General features: G+C 43.8%; 3 protein-coding genes across 5 annotated transcripts; 2 read left to right on the plus strand and 1 right to left on the minus strand.

The window, feature by feature from the left end:
* Positions 1–5,685: 5,685 nt before the first annotated feature.
* On the plus strand, positions 5,686–10,651 carry LOC115688875 (RPM1 interacting protein 13). Of its 2 annotated transcripts, XR_008817317.1 has the most exons (4): positions 5,686–6,510; positions 8,348–8,434; positions 8,529–10,272; positions 10,338–10,651. XR_008817317.1 is itself a non-coding variant. In XM_030614813.2 (3 exons), the coding sequence occupies exons 1-3, from the start codon at positions 6,178–6,180 to the stop codon at positions 9,645–9,647; spliced, it is 1,539 nt and encodes a 512-aa protein (XP_030470673.2). In that variant the 5' UTR covers positions 5,686–6,177; the 3' UTR covers positions 9,648–10,651. The 2 variants fall into 2 exon arrangements, 1 of the variants encoding a protein (XP_030470673.2); XM_030614813.2 differs by having other exon boundaries at positions 8,529–10,651.
* Positions 10,652–11,780: 1,129 nt separating this feature from the next.
* Positions 11,781–14,903, plus strand: LOC115688905 (transcription initiation factor TFIID subunit 11). 2 transcript variants are annotated; one of them, XM_030614859.2, is made up of 4 exons: positions 11,781–12,222; positions 13,601–13,688; positions 14,126–14,225; positions 14,333–14,903. In XM_030614859.2, the coding sequence occupies exons 1-4, from the start codon at positions 11,873–11,875 to the stop codon at positions 14,461–14,463; spliced, it is 669 nt and encodes a 222-aa protein (XP_030470719.2). In that variant the 5' UTR covers positions 11,781–11,872; the 3' UTR covers positions 14,464–14,903. The 2 variants fall into 2 exon arrangements, with proteins under 2 accessions (XP_030470719.2, XP_030470720.2); XM_030614860.2 differs by having other exon boundaries at positions 14,336–14,903.
* A 434-nt stretch (positions 14,904–15,337) lies between these two features.
* On the minus strand, positions 15,338–17,208 carry LOC115688891 (ammonium transporter 1 member 4-like). The gene has a single exon (XM_030614836.2). It carries the CDS (start codon positions 17,015–17,017, stop codon positions 15,566–15,568), a length of 1,452 nt encoding a protein of 483 aa, XP_030470696.1. The 5' UTR covers positions 17,018–17,208; the 3' UTR covers positions 15,338–15,565.
* Between the last annotated feature and the right edge of the window lie 343 nt (positions 17,209–17,551).

The following is a 17,551-nucleotide window of genomic DNA, read 5'->3' on the forward strand; positions in this document are numbered from 1 at the left end:
GACTCGTTTTGCACGCCCCTCTAATAAATATGGAGATAAGTGCATTAAAAATCCTAGAATTTATAATAAAAGTGTAATTAAGTCATAAAACTTTTAAATGTGCAATTAAGTCATAACTTGTCACGAAAGTGCAGTTGAGTCCTAAAACGTTCAAAAAGTGTAATCGAATCTTAAAATTTGTCTGTCAAATTAAGCCATTTCGTTGATCGACTTCTTGAGAGTTTCAATACTTGATTACACTTTCGTGATAAGTTTTAAGATTTGGTTATACTTTTTGAAAGTTTCAGGACTCGACTGCACTTTCGGGACAAGCTTTAGGACTTGATTCATTTTGAAAATTTTAGGACTCAATTATACTTTCGCGATAAGTTTTAGTATTTCTAGTGCACTTATCCCATGATTATAGATATGGATCGGACTGGATCGGACCGTCGCATTTAAGATTAAATTTTGTTTTCTCCATGCAAATAGAATCCAAGAAATTAAAGATTAATTAAGCCCTAAAATCAGCATGGCTTACGGCAAATCTTTTGCGGGCCGCACGTGGAGATGGTGTGAAGCGAGGCTCGACCTCAGCAGCTTTCGTTGAAAGATTTGGGAGTCTCTTTTCAACGCCTGAAAATGCGGCTAAAGGCATCAATTCACGAGGAAAAAAATATTATTTATTACCAAATACTTAGGATTAAATTACATGGGGACTAATTTGATTAGACTTATTATGTAGAGATGTACAAGTTCTATGTTTTTATACCATGTTTTGTACGGAATAAGATCTTGCAGCTTGAGTGAATTGGGCATTTTGGAAAACATATCCATGGCAGAAAAAACATTAAAATTAGGTGAAGACCATCAACTTGACGTCCTTCTCTTTTGTGACTCTTTATGGAATCGAAAACGACATCCCTTGAAAAAAAATATTATTTTTAAAGTCGGGTCAAAACACTTATAAGCATTATATCGAGTTGAATACCCAAAAAACACATGCAAGAACGAGACTTTAGGGCAAGCTTATGTCGAGCATAAGGTTTCAACCTTGGAAAACATAAAGACCCGAAGACCCTAAGTTTATGTTTACCAGGAGTTCGATGAAAGAGTATCTCGAAAGGAGAACGAAAATCTAAAATTGGTGTGAAGAGTCGACTTATGAAATATGTGGCAATGAGAAAGGCATGCGACCAAAACCTTAATAGGACGGAAGCGTGAGAGAGAAGGATGAGGTTGGTTTCAACGATGTGTAGATGACGGTGTTTAGTGAATGCACTATGTCGAGGAGTATAAGGAGGTGTAATGAGATGGGCCGTGATAGGAGAAAAAAAGGATCAATTTTGGTGAATTCGCCTCCACCATTGGAATAAACCGCGATAATTTTTTGACTAAATAGTTTTTCAACGACCAATTTGAATTTGACAAACACGATATGGACATCGATTTTTGTTGAAGTGGATACAACCAAGTATATTTTTTATGAAATTATCAATCGAAATAACATAAAATTGTGTTTCGCCGAAATCTCTCCCGCGACAAAATATCTTTTTGCCGGAAGTTGTTTTTCGATTTTTAATTAAAGGAGACGAATTATGCGGTGACTCTAGACAAGAAATATAACGAGTAAATGAAGAAATCAACAGCTTTACTTTAAATAGAACTATACAAGCATAAATTCTGCTAGGGAAGTATAGCTATTACAACGAAACCGTCCGTAAACAAATTCTGCCGGAATTTAATCGACGACAAAGCTTAAGAACGTGAAGATGGTACGCCGTAATTTAGTCGACGACGCAATGCTTAGGATAAATATACACATCGGAATTTAATCGACGACGCAAATCTAAAAACCACAGCTAAGAAACACACTGGAATTTAATTAACGATGCAAATCTGAAAACTAAAAGTACAGTGTAGAAAAGTAAAAATAATTAAAAGATTGCATTTTTGTTTGATTTGAGTAGAGGGTCTCCAGTAAACCATTGGTGGTATTTATAGTGGTAGTGCCTTCATGTTTCTCCATTTCCAACGGTTTAGCGCTCATATTCTCATGATGCTATCTTCTTGTCTTCAGACGGTTATTCCTTTAAAATCGAATACCAATTGCTTTTGACCTCCGTTACTCGATTCTCCGGCGATTTCAAACTTGTAATTGCAGCTTGATGTCCTTTGCGTGTTCAACTTACTCTTGACGTCTTGATAGCTCACGAATCTCATTAATCGATTCCTTTGTTGATCATCGTCAACCGTACGTTGTCCTACATCGACAACAGATCGGTAGTAATCACCAATTTGTGCCAATATTGATATCGACCCCGTGATTGTCAATAATGGGTCATGTACTTGATAATATTTACGTTTTTATCACGTGTCTGTCCATATTAACAATTCGGTCATTTTTTGGTGCAAACAAATTGATAACCCTCAATGGATGGGACAAGAGTAGGGCCTTCAACATCAATGTACAGCATGTCCAAGGGTCGACAACTGACTAGACTTGAAACATTGAAGGGAAGACAATGACTTCTGTTACATTGACACGACACACATGTAAAAAAACTCGACTCGATGAAAAAAGGTAAAATATGTTATAAAATTTGACGAGACGAGTGGCCTAATCGAGAATACCAATTCACCATAGGAGCTCGTCCAACCATGAAGGCGTCAGGGGTAGGAGGCGATTGTAGTTTGGTCGAGCGAAGTTGATAAACATCATTGTGGCTTGGCCCCTGCAATGGAATTCGTCCTCATGCGTCGATACTTAATAACAAAGTGAAAAGGAGGAAATTCAATTAGCGCATTGTTAAGATTACAAAATTTAGAAACAAGAGATGAGATTTTTTGTGAAAGTAGGAACACAAAGAACATTGCCTAGTGTAAAAAACGATGAGGGGGGTGTGGAGGTGCGTGGATCCCATTTTTGTGATTCGCAAATCTTTACCATCGCCAATGACGACTTCTTCCAGACCATCGCATTCAAAATGCAACAAGAGGTTGCTTAGGTCAGTAACAACAGGATCAGAGGCCCCGAAATTAGGGACCAATTCTTGTTGATGGGAGCAATGGAGGTTGCATAGTGAACTTTAGGATCTCCGTGGGGTTGGCAAAAAGCGTTTCCACGTTTTATTCATGTGACCTTGCTGGTCATAGAGTTGACAGACAAGAAAAGTATGTGGGAAGCGATTGTGGGTGCGGTTTTTATTCGAGACATTGTCATGATGATAGATCGTTGATTTGAGTGAGGAACTTGTTGTTGCGGTCGCTAGTTGCGAGGTGACTGCTTGGTGGAGTTTGACCACTTAATAGAATGGGAGGACCTTCGCTTAAAATTGGGGGTCGCAACGTGGAGATCGGTGGTGGCGTTCCCATGCTTGAAATATTCTTTGTAAGCAACTGATTTATAATGGAACTGGTCAGAGACGTATTGCAGGTCCAAATGGATGTATTCGAAACCATTGAGGACTTGCAATGTGAGATCCTCAATAGACACCGGCCTGTCAATAAGGGTGACCTCATTAGCAATCGATATGAGGCCGTGAAGAAATTCGGAAGCAGATTTCAAGCCACAAGTGAATAGTTATAGTTGTTCTCTGAGAGTCATTGCCCGAGCATGGAAACAATTGGCACACGGATTCCTGAGAATGTGTCGGGCTTCCTATGAGGTTGCCGCATCGGAGATAAGCAGGATTTTGGTGTCAGAGAAGCAAGTCTTGGCGGTTCCAAAGAACATATGTCGGGTCGGGATCGATAACTTTCCCATCAGTATCGTGGCGATTTTGCTTGGTTGTGGGAAGGAGCCGTCGATGTAACCCGAAACATCATCCCCAAGAGCAAGGACATGAAGTAGGCACGCCATGGAGTGTAGTTGGATAGCAAGAGCTTGACGAGGAGTTGTGCGAATGCGTGGATGGCGATTAGGCTCAGGCTTTTGGCAGACAAGACAGCAACTTGAGTGGTGGCTTGACTATTTTGGAAGCTCCGATACCATATAACCAATATGAGTTGCAGAGTCGGAAGGATGAGTTTCTTGAGATTTGAATTGGGAATTCCATCTCTATATTACTCGAGGGGGTGCAATGGTTTTAGATGTCACACTTGGTCGAGAGGTTAGATGTGGTTGGAGGTTGATGGAATTTGTTGGGACGGGGGTAACCAACCAATCGAGTGTGGATATCTAGTTTTGTTTGAGCAAAAGCATTTGCCATTTTACATAATGCCGTTGGAGAGTGGTCGTACGCAAAGGAAGCGATTTGAATACCCGGGGCCATGTGAGGTAAAGAGTGGGGGGGCCCTTTCGGGTTAGGTCGTGGGAGTAACTTGCGAGCTTTCTGCGCTAAAAGTTCAAAATTTCGTATTCACCTTCTTTTGGAGATCTTAAAGACGGGATTGGCCACCTAGGCATCAATTCAATCATTAACTTAATGTGCTTTTCTCGACAGTGGCCATAATAGGCCGAAATCAGTCGTGGTGTTGCGAAAAAATGCATACATCACTCGAACGACCAGATACCCGAGCTAAAACACAACATGGTATGATGGACGAGAATAGAGCGATTCCCCATGAAGCTCTTGAGTATGTTCAAGGGGATAATGAACTTTAGCTCAATATGCATTGTGATCTCCAAACTTTTAATTTATTTAATATGATCTCGAAACTTTAGCTCAGTGTGCAATATCATCCCTAAATTTTTAGTTAATGTTCAAATTAGTCATTGGTCTAAATTTTTTTTTTCTATTATCCTTCCATTAACTTAAGTTCAAGGACATTATTAAACATTGTCATATAGTCTATCGACTAGTTTGAACATTTACCAAAAGTTCAGGGATCACATTGAACAAATTAAAACATCATAGACGATATTGCGCATTTGGTTAAAGTTCCGAAACCACATTGAATAAATTAAAAATTGATGAACCACATTGCATGTTGGGTCAAAATTCAAGGACCATTTGTGTCTTCCAAATAGGAAAAGGCCGACGAATTGGTTCAACTTTCCCAACGCAATACCACAAGTTATTTCATGCTCTTGCACTGTACAAGTGATGTGCCCGATCAATTAAAAGCAAGACATATGCATAAAGGTAAGGTGCCAATAAAAGCGACACGTGCTGCAACCGAGCAATCGATGATAACGTACAAGCTCGAAAATAGAATGCGATCTACGTCACATGGGCCTTCCCCGTACACGTTAGATCAAACTTCAGGAATCATTTGTGTCATTTTCCCTGTGATCCAAAGAGGGGAAGGCCGACGAATTGGTTCAACTTTCCCAATGCAGTACCGTGATGTACTTTATGCTCTTGTACCGTACAAACGTGATGTACCCGGTCAATTAAAAGCGAGACATACGCATAAAGGGTAAGGCGCCAATAAAAAGCGACACGTGCTGCAACCGAGTGATCGAAAGATATCGGAAATGCTCAAAAATAGAATGCGATCTACAGCACCCGGGCGATAGTCATCGATCGATCACACCGTATCATTTTGTCCGTCGGCACACCGCACGCGACGAGCCCATCTCATGAAAATACTTTTCTCGTACCGGACGAACCTGTTCGGGTACCAGGAATGTGTCGGCCGCGACGGTACTGGCCCGACGAGGTTTACATTTCGCAAACTTTTCCCGTCTCTTTCGTTTGTCCTCACCCCCCTCCTCTCCACACTCGCCCAAAACCTCAGTCCCTCTCTCTTTATCTCTCTCTGTGTCTGCGCATGTCCCTTTGCCTCTCTTCCAAGTTCGCTCCTTTTTGTCTCCTCCGCCGCTGCAAATTCGCCGCCGGGCGACGCGGCCCGAGATCTCTCTCCTCCTCCTCCTCCCCTTCGTCCCTTCGGAATCGCGACCGCGTCGTCCCTCGACGGCCTCTGCCCCGGTGGGTCGCTCCCTCCTCGAAAAGGGCCACCCGGGCAATTCGCCGCTCGCGAGCACCCCTCTTCTTGGAAATCTCTGGCGCTCTGTCCTTCGCGGACCCGTGATGAGCTCGCGGTTCTGGGTTCGCTCCTTCGCTTGTTTGGATGAAGACCCACGTCTCTGATTCCTCCAAACCCTAGGTTTTTCCCCTCCCTCGGTAGCGGGTTTTTCGCGTGCCCTTTACTCGTGGGTGGGGGGGAATTCGAAACCCATGCAGGTAAGTGGGTACGTTTTCGGGGTGAATTTGTCGAGAGCCTGCTGATTTGTGTTCTGCCCCCTTCGGAATGGACCCGAGCGGGGGTCACGTCGTGCTTGATATCAGCTCCGACGAGGAGGGGCTGGTCCCGGACGCGCCGAAGGGCGGTGGCAGTGAGAGCTACGATTGGGTCTCCGAGCTCCTTGGAGTAGATGATCTGATAACCGGCGATTTGGATGAAGTGGTCGTGGTGAAGGAGGTCAATGCAAAGTCAAAGCCGAACAAGCTGGTGGCGGATGACGACGACGATGACGATGATTGCGTGGTGCTGGATGGAGATCCCGAGAAGGCGGTTTCTGCTCCTGATGATGCGGTGGACGGAGGTTCGGATGATCTGCTCATTGTTGGAGAAAAGGGGCAGGTATGCAGTCATTTAGTGTGTACGTTTGTTTATTCAAATGATTATCGAAATGATGAATGTGATTATGGTTTATGGCTAAGCAATGGTTAGATGCACAGATTAGGGTAATATGACAAGGGCATGACTGAGAAGCGGCATGATGTGTTTATTTTGCTTATGTTTTGCGGGACAATGTTTAGCGCGATTAAAATAAGCTAGAATTGAGAAAACAACCTTGTTAGTGCATGCTACTAAAACATGATTGTGCAAGCCACAACCCAAGTTTCTGGAATTCATCATCTTTTTGACAGATGATGCGAAAGACATCAGCTTGGGTAAGATTAAGTATAGAAGTGACTTACAGTAAAGGAAAAAAGAAGAGATTTGGTTTGATTAGTAGGATTGGTGAATTTCAGAACACTTTTGAGAATTTTTATGACGTAGAAGTGCAAAAGGACTGCAAAAAATTCAAATTTTGGCTTTGTTCAAGGGTATAGTTTCGATCAGATTTGGAGCAATGATTAACGGAAGGCTATAGCCTCAAAATACGAATTGATAATGGAGATCAACATTTCCGAAAATTCCTGTGGACCAAATGGACCCTTTGTCTTCTTGTGTAGTTTTACCATGAGTCATCGGAGTGGACTGGCTTATTTACCAGGATTGAGGTTTAGAAGTTCTCTTTACAGAAATTCTACTTGATCTCATGGGTTTCTTGCTAACATGCATGAATTAAGTTGGGCATGATCAGGGGTTGGCTAGAGAGCACAATGCTACTTCTGAATTTGGATGACGTGATTGTGTCAAATACGTGGAGATTGAGTTTTTGTGTGAGTACTATCGAAGGAGGCCTTCGAAGATTCTGCTTCCTAGCTTTTCTCTGTTTTAGTGGAGCTACTTAAAGAAGTATTATAGGTGGCTTGGCTGTGCACATATGTTAATATTGTCTTGCGCTGCCTCTATTTATTGCTGCATATACCTCTTCATTCACTGCTACATAATCAAGTATGATTGTTGGGGACACGCAACATTAGTTTGTGAATTACTGTAGCGTCAGTTTGGGTAGATTGGCAAGCATTTAACTGTTCTTCTGGTACTGGATGTGGATCATGAGTCGGGAGTTTTTTCTCCGATGCCTGATGGTGGCGGAATGGGGATTGCAAAATGCTGAACGTATTACTACAAAATATCTATATGATTGTATTAATAGATGAGAGCCGAAGCAACAATGATGATCTTCCTAAAAATCAAGTATCTCAAGGGAAGGATTGTTTGCTCAATGCAGAAGTAGAGATGGCATTAAGTTTGTGACTGTGCAGTTCAATATATTCTTGTGCATGTAGTTATTCCCCTATGAGGGAGCAGAGACCATGACTGCCGGCTCATAATGAGAAGTAGAATAAGCGGTTTTGATGATTATTTGGCTATTTATTTATGTTTCTCCTCTTCCACTGATTGGGTGGAGAATCATATTAGAAACAGCTGAGAGCAGGTCGGTGGTTGGAGTTTCCTCACCAAGCATGTATTCCATGACTGGCCTTTATTGTGTTGTTGTCGAGCTTCACCGAGCAAGTTATGAAGTGCTTTACTTACGGATGGAATATGACTGGGGTATCGATGGGCTTCTATCGTGACTGATACTGAGGAAAAGCTCTATTGAGTAGTCTAGGGTACCATTTATAGGTTTACGGGTTAGTAGTTGAGTTTGATTCACATTATATATTTAATCCTTTTACATTGTAATGCATTAGATATCGTTCCTTTTACTCGGGCGACTATGCCAGCTCATACTGCTTCAAGTGGACAGATTTGCATGCCTTTTTACTGAATTAACTCTGTAAATGTATTTTCGTTGCAGGTTGCATGTAGAGACTATCCTCATCCAAGGCATGACTGCGTTATATTTCCTTTCGGCTCAACCTTGCATGAGAAGCACTGTAACTTGGTCAGATACCATTTTCATAGCCCCTCTCAAGTTATCATATATCATTTGCTAATTCATTTCGTTGTGACTGACAGTATTGCATTGCATAATGCAGTGCCATTGTTACGTATGCGATTCACCTGCACCATGCGCTTACTGGGGAAAAGGTTTGACGGATGTTGACCATTGTCATGCCAATGACAAACAGGAGAAATGGAAAGTCTGTAGAAAGAACTTTATGCTGGGTAAAAGTACTCCTATGCCTGTTTCGAGTTTTCTACCTCACCCTGTCTCTACGGTGCTTCCACAACCTACTCAAGCCCTGCCTCCTATAAACAGCCAACCGCCAACCAACTCTATACCACAAAATTTACTATCAAGGCCAATGAGTTTTAAGCCATGTTCTTCCCCAACCAGATCAAGTTTTTCAAGTAATATACAAAGTGGCAGGAGGCACTATCCGGGGCATATCTCGAGAAGCAGATTCCAGCCACTCTCATCGTCAGAACAGTTGCATCAGGTACATCATGTCATTCAGAAGGATAGAGGTCAAAGAGATAATTACTTGGGGCCTCGTCATGTTCCACCCATTACGCAACATAAAAGGACAGGGCCTGTTGGTAGTCCTCTGGCAGTAAGCAGAGCTGCATGTGGTCCAAACAACATCAATTGCACGCCTTATTTACCGACTTCAACAAATTCAATACACAACACCATAGTTAATCGAAATCATATCAGAAGGCAGAATATTCCTTCCAGTTTGAATGTAGTATCTCCTACTAATTTGGGCAGCTGTTCGCCCAACTTAATTGGTGTTTCTTCAAGTATGACACCTTCTCAAGTCAGCAGTGATGGTCAGGGTAGTAATCAATCACTCAGTGGGCAAAACATCCATCAGCATCACAGCCTACCTAGCGCATTTCCAAGTTTCTCAGATAGCCTCAGTTGGATTAACGAGTTCCTTCAAGCAGATGACAAGCCTTCTGCTCCACCTGCAGTTGAGAGCATTCACGTTCCATCTACAGAGCCCACACATGAGGAACAGCCTGGAAGAGATTTTAATACCGCGGTCGCTGGAAGTTTTGACATGAGCGCAACAGGTGTCGACTTTGAGAATTGGTGGTTGGAGAACCCGCCCCCGGAGAATAATTTTCCCCCCGTGCCTGCAGCCGTAGATGCTGGTATGCTCTTATTTGATTTCGAGACCTCCTGGAATAGTGTCACCCAATCATAACTGGTCACCCCTCAATTTTTTGGGAAGGGAAGCAAAGCTGGCTACAGTAGTTTCTATTTACAGTAGGAACATCAGCTCTGTTTTTTTTTCCTTCCCTCTTCCGGTTGACATGCGCTTCTAGTGATTTTAGGAAGGTTGGTTTTTCAAGGAGTTGCAATTGTATAGAATGCTCTGAGGTCTGTGTATTTTGTAAATAAGCCTGCAGTTCTCCCCTGTACATAGGGGTTCCTGATAACAAAATCCATGGAGGATGCTCTGCCGCTTGCTGCTTTCGCACGCAACTTACATGCAATATAGTTCTGCTTTTAGTGCTTGAATGTTGTGCCCACCCGCGTTTGCTGTTGTGAGTCTCTTTCCGAAGAAGATAGTGCAGACGCCTTTGAAGGCATTAGACCTGGTGGCCTCGTTGTTTGGGGTGGAATCATGAGAGCTCGGGTTAGTTTGAGGCATGCCATGGCTGCATTTGACATTTTGGGTTGAAATGTGATGTTTTAATTGGATCCCACCTCATCTGTTAGGATGGCGACCGTGATTTTTGTCGTCGGGGTCGCACAAGGTTATGATCCTAAGGGGCATTTGTTACAGATACACGGCGGAACATCCACGGGGGCTCTGTTTGCAAATGGTAACTCCTGGAGCACGTCAAGTTGTCCCTCTGTTTCGTGTGATTGCAAGTTTCCATTTCTACAGGTCCAAACTCAAACCGTTTGCCGTATCACTGAAGCAAATTTGTCCCTCAAATCTTCACCCATCCAAGCTGTTCTGGTTTTGGCAAGATGAGGTGCTATCAATCCAATTAAAATGAGAAGCCAAGCCTGATTAAGGCGATGTACATCGGTCCTGGCCAAAGCCTACCTTCGATTAACATATATATCCGAGATCACGTATAAATACCCTGTATAGCGTACTATGATGTGTAAAAACATGGCTCTGACCCGATGTCGAATTTGTTATGTTCCGAATTTATTCTAATTTATGTTCAAATCGAAATTACTCGGATTTACCAGATGCAAATCAAACCGTGACATTGGTTTGAATTATTTTGTCGGAAGCTCGTCTTTGGTCATTTCTATATAAAATCGTATTGGTTCGTTGGACATAGTTAACAGAGATATAATATCCAATTTTACATACTTGGCTCGTGTTTAATTGGTGTAGCTTTCGATTGGATGGAACGATCGTGTCCAATCAATCGATAATTAACTATCCATAAAGATTTACCAAAGAAGGGTTTTGACGGGGACATGCATCACTCACTTAAATCATCCTTTTAATGTTTTTTCTTTCCTTTTCGAAATTTCATATTCGCCCCCAGCCTCGTACTATCTAAATTAAGTCAGAATTAAATCGCCTTTCGCTCTTTCTAACGTATAATATCATTTTTAAGCATCTAATTTATTCAATATGATGCATAAATTTTCAATACGTGTTTAATCTAGTCCCTGAACTATATAAAAATGATCAATGTTGTCATTCCGTTAATTCAAATTCAGAAAATAACATGTACTAAATAAATTAAAAATTCAGAGTCGATATTATACGAGAAGATAAAAACTTAAAAGATTATTTGCGTAATTATCCTTATTTGGAAAAAAAAAAAAAGACGGAAACTATCGTTATTAACATCTGGCCCAATTCCCTAAAAAACCCTCAACTTTTCTCTTTGTCCCAATTATATCCCAAACTTTTTTTTGTCTTATAAAAAACCTCAAACTTTTACTTTTATCCCAAATCTACCCAATTCACTTTTCGTTTAATTTTTTAATATTATTTTTTCGAAATTTTTTTTTCTTTTTTTTTTCCTTTCCTTTTCTTTTTTTTTTTGTTTTACCTTTGGGCGAGGCCTCGCTCGCCTTAACGCCGGCGAGGCCGAGCCTCGCCCGCCTCTGCGGCGTCACGCCGGACGCGGCCAAGAAGGTGAAAAAAAAAGAAAAGGAAAGGAAAAAGAAAAGAAAAGAAAAAATAAAAAAAATTCGAAAAAATAAAAAATAATATTAAAAGATTGGACGAAAAGTGAATTGGGTAGATTTTGACAAAAGTAAAAGTTTGGCGCTTTTTATAAGATAAAAAAGTTTGGATATAATTGGAATAAAGGTAAAGTATTTGCGTAATTATCCTTATTTGGAAAAAAAAAAAAGACGGAAACTATCGCCATTAACATCTCCACGGGATCGCGAGGCGAATCGCTTCCTTCCCCGACCGCACGCGCGAGCGAGCACGAGGCGATGAAGCAGTTCAAGGACCCGTTCGAAGCAGCCTTCGAGGAGCAGGAAGAGTCGCCGCCCCAGTCCCCCGCCGCCCCGCCCGACGATCCCGACCCCTCCGCCGCCGCCGCCGCCGCGGCCGGCCACGGCGACGGCGAAGGCGACGACGACGACGACCTCCTCCTCGACGTGCCCTCCACGTCCGCGGCCCCCGAGCTCCTCCGGCGGCGGCGGCGCGGGGGGCCGGCCCCGGCGAGTGGCGCCGCCAAGAACAACCGGGAGGAGGAGGAGGAGGAGGAGGATGAGAACATGGAGGTCGAGCTCGGGAAGCTCGCTCCCGGCGGCGATCCCGCCAAGATGGGCAAGATGCAGTGAGTTTCTCTCCCAGCTTCGTTCTTCCGGGTCCTGCTTTTGGGTTTTCCTGGTGCCTGCTGCCTATGGTCGTAGAGTTATATTGTTTCTCCGGATGCTATAAATTTCTCCTCGGGGGAAGAAAATGTGAGCTCGTTTTTTGGGTTGCAAAGTCATTCTCTGCCTGCTTGAGTAGGAAAACGTGCCCACTTTCCTGAATTCATCTCTGACCTTACGAGGGTCATGTTGGATTATTGTGGGTGAGGTGATATTGGGTATTAGTCTCGAAGGACATAAAGAAAATCTTCGTGGGAGAGATTGTTTTGAATCTTGTCGGACGAATTTCTAGCTTATGGATGTTTTTTTACATCGGGTGCAAACTGGTTAAACTGACAGGGAACGGTGTTATTTGGAATTCATATCTTGAACATGCTTGAATAATTGTGCATATGGCGTGGAACAATTATCGTATCAGCTTCTGGAATTGTGGGCACTATGGCTGGAGCATGAGTTTCTTTCGTCCTGCCATATGTTGAAGGCATTTGTTACCCCCAAGCCTCAAGTGGTAGACTGTAGCCTGCAGATTATCTTTCTTCTAAATCATTCGGCAAGAGCATTTGCTTTCCACAGAGCAAACATGTTTAGGTCTGACCATTGGGTGGCCTGAACAGAAGCCAATTTATTAGGAGCAGCAACCGAAGCCAGAAGTTTTTGTTTCGGCTGAAGCTGTTTGATGTCCATCAGAGAGAGAGAGATGGGCACTCTTTGTGACAAGCATATTGTTGAACATTTTATTTGACAACAAGCCAAAAGGGTTCGCGTTTTTGGCTTTAGATTATAATTGCTTTGAAGAGATAGGAACGAGCCAAGTTAGATATCTGTTACTGAAGTTACTGATACAGATATGCGGAACATAGAATTCCAAGTCATCAGAAGTTGGTCCAACTGGTTTGCACTGTGATGCTAATATTCATGTAACACTTGCTGGCTCAAGGATCATCACCATTGATGAGGATAATTTTTGTGCGTTAACTGTATTTTTGTCCTTATGAATTGACCATAATTCAAATGTAAGTTTGCGATGGAATCCTATGTGAGTGACTCTTGCATGTAGTGTTTTGCCTCACTATTGATGAAGTATAGAAAATCTGTTTTCCTCATACCAATCTCAAACATTAGTGTATATACTTGTTGTATTAATCTTAATTCTATCACCAGACTAAGAAGATAAAATTCATTCTTTGAGAGCTCCTAAATAGGATTAATAGGAATTATTCTCCATGCAGTTTTGGCAGAATGTAACTTGAATGTTTGTTGTCTCCTGACTTGATACTCCAGTAGCTTATTAAGTTACTGTTACCTCTGTAGCTCATTGACTATCGCTTCTCTCTTTCTCAGGGCTATTTTGTCACGATTCACGGAGGAACAGATGAACAGATACGAGTCTTTTCGGAGATCAGGATTCCAGAAGGCTACAATGAAAAGAGTATAGTTTCTACGCGCGCTTTATGTGATTTTTGCCTGTGTTTTTTAGCTTCTTTCACTTCAACTGTTTTTGCAAACAATTTATTTTTGCCCTCTCTTTATCACTGCAGATTGGCTTAGATAGTGTAAAATTGTAAGTTAAATGAAGAGCTTCTACTACTCTTCAGGACATTTGTCTTATACCATTTTTGATATCATGATACTCAAAAGCATAATCTTGCTGGAAAAATAAATCCAAATCTGGCAGTGCTGTACAATATTTGGTCTCTTGACACCACTCGATCTTGTTGAAGGGAGTTTTGCTTAAAAGAATTTTTCTTGGGGGGAGTGTTATAGTAATTCATGCAGCTTGTTTAATGTGCACTCTTTTGCTTGTAAATTAGAAATAGAACCCAAAGAGATGAATCATCGGCATTTTGCTCTTTTTTTGGCATGCAGCTGCTGTGCAGCATTACGGGAAGTCAGAAAATTTCAATGCCTATGACAATTGTGATGTCGGGCATTGCAAAGATGTTTGTTGGAGAAATTGTGGAAACAGGTATTACAATTGTTTGCTTTGTATCATTCCTGTCTTTGGAAGCATGTTTTGGTACATATGAATTACCGTAGCCTCGTATGATTCTTGATTGATATACAATGTGGTAGCAGCCAGGATTGTCATGAGTGAGAGGAAGGAATCTGGCCCAATCAGGCCGTGCCACATCAGAGAAGCATATAGAAGACTGAAGCTCGAAGGCAAAGTTCCCAAGAGAACAGTACCCAGGCTCTTTCGCTAGATTCCCCCACACACTCCTCTGATTTTATAGCTTGTAGGCGAGGTGCTTGTGATTGATTTGTTCTTTTCTCGTATCTCTTCCTGCTCAATTGGCACACAAAATCGAGAGTCACCTTATCATTGGTGTTCCCAATTGGAAATCAGTGATTTGTCTATGCTATTACCGGGACAGGACCAGAAGGTCCATGAGCAGTTCAGCTCCTCCTGTGACTCGTAAATATTGACTGGAGTGCTGGCTTTTTGCTTGCAACATTCTGTCTCGATCAAGATCGGAAGGCTGGTAAAGTAATTTTACCATGTGAGATGGGTATCAACTGTGGAATATTACTCTTTATTGCCTTTTTTAATTGCCTAGCTCTTGAGAGTGGTAAACTGTAGTCTATAGATCTATCAACTATGGCAGAATTGGTTGTCTATCAGATAGTGGGGTGATTTGATTTCCGATTGTGATGATCTTTGTTGGAGATTCAGGTTTATGTATAATGAATGAATTATACATACATACACCTGGAGGTGAATCTAAAGTATTGCCAAATTGACTTGAATTTTATGCTTCACGATGAATGAGGAATTCATCCGTGGCATCGGTTTCCTTGAAGAAATATCTGAGAGCCAGAGGTAATTGTGTGCATAATCTTGTATAGTCTAATGTTTGTTAGATATGGACAGCTAATTGCTTGTGAGTACAAATTAATGAATGAATTTTATTTGCTGATAATCCCACCTTTGTTCGGTTCTAGCAGAGAAATGGAGTGTATATTTAACTCTTCTTCCTTGTTGTTACTGGGAATTTTCGATTCACTTATGTCAATCGGTCAGGTGTTCACCTGAGCTGAGGTCGGTGAGCATGTAATGCAAAGGTCTCTGCCCTTGGCTTGGTGAAGAACTGAGAAAATATCCATAAAGCACGACAGATTTTCCACTAAAACCCCGAACAAGACAATACATACAATGAATAGCAGTGGAACACCCTAGGCTCTATACATATGAATGTACATCGCAGTTTTTTACCACTAGAATAACGTCCGTCAATCATCTGCAGCAGCGAAGAACAGATTCTCTTGGCATCGAAACAGTCCCACACTCGAAATCTTCACCTTCGCTCAGAATGAAATCTCCTCCTTCTCTTCGGCATCGTACTCATAAGCAAGCCCTCCGTGGCTGGTGAGATCCATGCCGGCGACCTCCTCCTCGTGCGAGATCCTCAGGAGCTTCATCTTGTGCAGGATGAAGAAGAGGGTCCCCATGGTCACGCTCGTCCACGCCGCCACCACCAAGATCTGCACCACCTGTGCCGCCAACAGGCCTCCCCCACCGCCCATCAGGAGCCCGTACGGCCTGTTCTCCACCCCCGGGTACACTTCGTTCACGTAGGCCTTCTTCGCGAACAACCCAGTGAACAGCAGCCCCCACGCGCCACAGCCGCCGTGAAGCTGTGCCGCCTCCAGCGGGTCGTCGTACTTCAGTTTCTCGGCCAGCTTGTTGAACCCGATGAGGACCCACGCGGCGACGAACCCGCAGAGTATGGCAGCCCAGGGGTCGACCACGGAGCACCCGGCGGTGATGGCAGCAAATCCGCCAAGGAGGCCGTTGCACACGTCGGTGACGTTCCAATGGCCGACGAGCAGCCTCTTGCCGAAAAGGGTGGTGAGGGCGGCGGTGCTTCCCGCGAGGGTGGTGGTGACTGCGGTCCTCCCGACGGCGCTCCACTGGCCGTAGTAGGAGGCGCTCTCTCCGTACGCCTTCAGGATGTTAAGGAAGGAACCAGGGTTGAACCCGTACCACCCGAACCACAGGAGGAACGTGCCGAGGACCACCAATGTGGCACTGTGGCCACGGAGCGTCACCGCCTTACCGGAATGATCGAAGCGGCCGACACGCGGGCCTTCGATGAGGGCTCCCCAAAGGCCGGCGATACCGCCGACCATGTGGACCACCCCTGACCCGGCGAAGTCGATGACTCCAGATCCGAACAAAAGATTATCCGCTCGCGCCGGGCTTGCCCAGCCATCGGCAGACCAAAACCAATGAGAGGCAATGGGATACACCAAGCCAGTCAAGAACGAGGAATAGATCAAATATGCGCCGAACTGGGTGCGCTCCGCGATGGATCCGCTCGTGATGCCGGCGGCAGCGATGGCAAAGGCCCACTGGAACAGGAAGAACCCGTAGTCGAAAGACTGAGACGGGAACTTGGCGAGGCCGAAGAAGTGCTGACCGATGAAGCCGTTCGATGGGGTCCCAAAGGCCAGGGCGAACCCGAAGAGGTAGTAGAAGAAGCTCCCCGTCGCCGCGTCGAGGACGTTGGTGAGCATGATGTTCATGGTGTTCTTGGCGCGGACCGAGCCCGCGCACAGCATGGCGAACCCGATCTGCATGGAGAAGACGAGGTAGGTCGAGAAGAGGAGGTAGGTGTTGTCGACGGCGTACCCCGTGTCCACGAACTTGCTCGAGACCGCATCGAAGCGCCCGCAGATGTACTCGGCTGCGGCGGAGGTGGCGTTGCCGCCGAGGAGGGGGTGGAGGTCCGCGGGGGAGCAGGCCAGGGCCGCCATCGCCGGAGACAATCGGGAGGAAGTGTAGAGATGGGAGCTACGGACGTCTGAGACTGCGATGAATCTGCGGCAGCCGGGGAAGACCGGTATATGTAAGGAATCCAGCAAAGAACAGAATCGCTATCAAAGGGGAGATCGAATGTTTCGTGGAGATTCCAGATTGGAATCTTTATTCGAGGAAGTTGTTGCAACGGAAATCATCCTTAAAAATTACGAAAAGAGTTTGAGCTCGTGAGCTGTATCGTCATCGTCGCGCATGCATGCATGGCAAGAAACACGTGCTTCTTGCATCAAATCTTGGAAGTGGTCAATGGAAAAAAGGAGGAAACAGAACACAACCATGTCAAAAAAAATTTAGAAGAATTTATTTATTCTTTCCGAAGATTTTATTTGGGAGCGGGCTATCTGGATTCGTTCCTTATTTCAACATACTGGTGCCCGCACGCCTCGCACCCATCAATTGGTAAAGTATACTTTTCCTACCCTGTTCCCGGCAGTACCCTTTGAGTTTTTGTACATCCTAGGTGTCTCCGA

Source organism: Syzygium oleosum, unplaced genomic scaffold (genome assembly GCF_021117445.2).
Source record: "Syzygium oleosum isolate NSW1041296 unplaced genomic scaffold, Sole_v2.1 Sole_v2.10, whole genome shotgun sequence".
NCBI lineage: Eukaryota > Viridiplantae > Streptophyta > Magnoliopsida > Myrtales > Myrtaceae > Syzygium > Syzygium oleosum.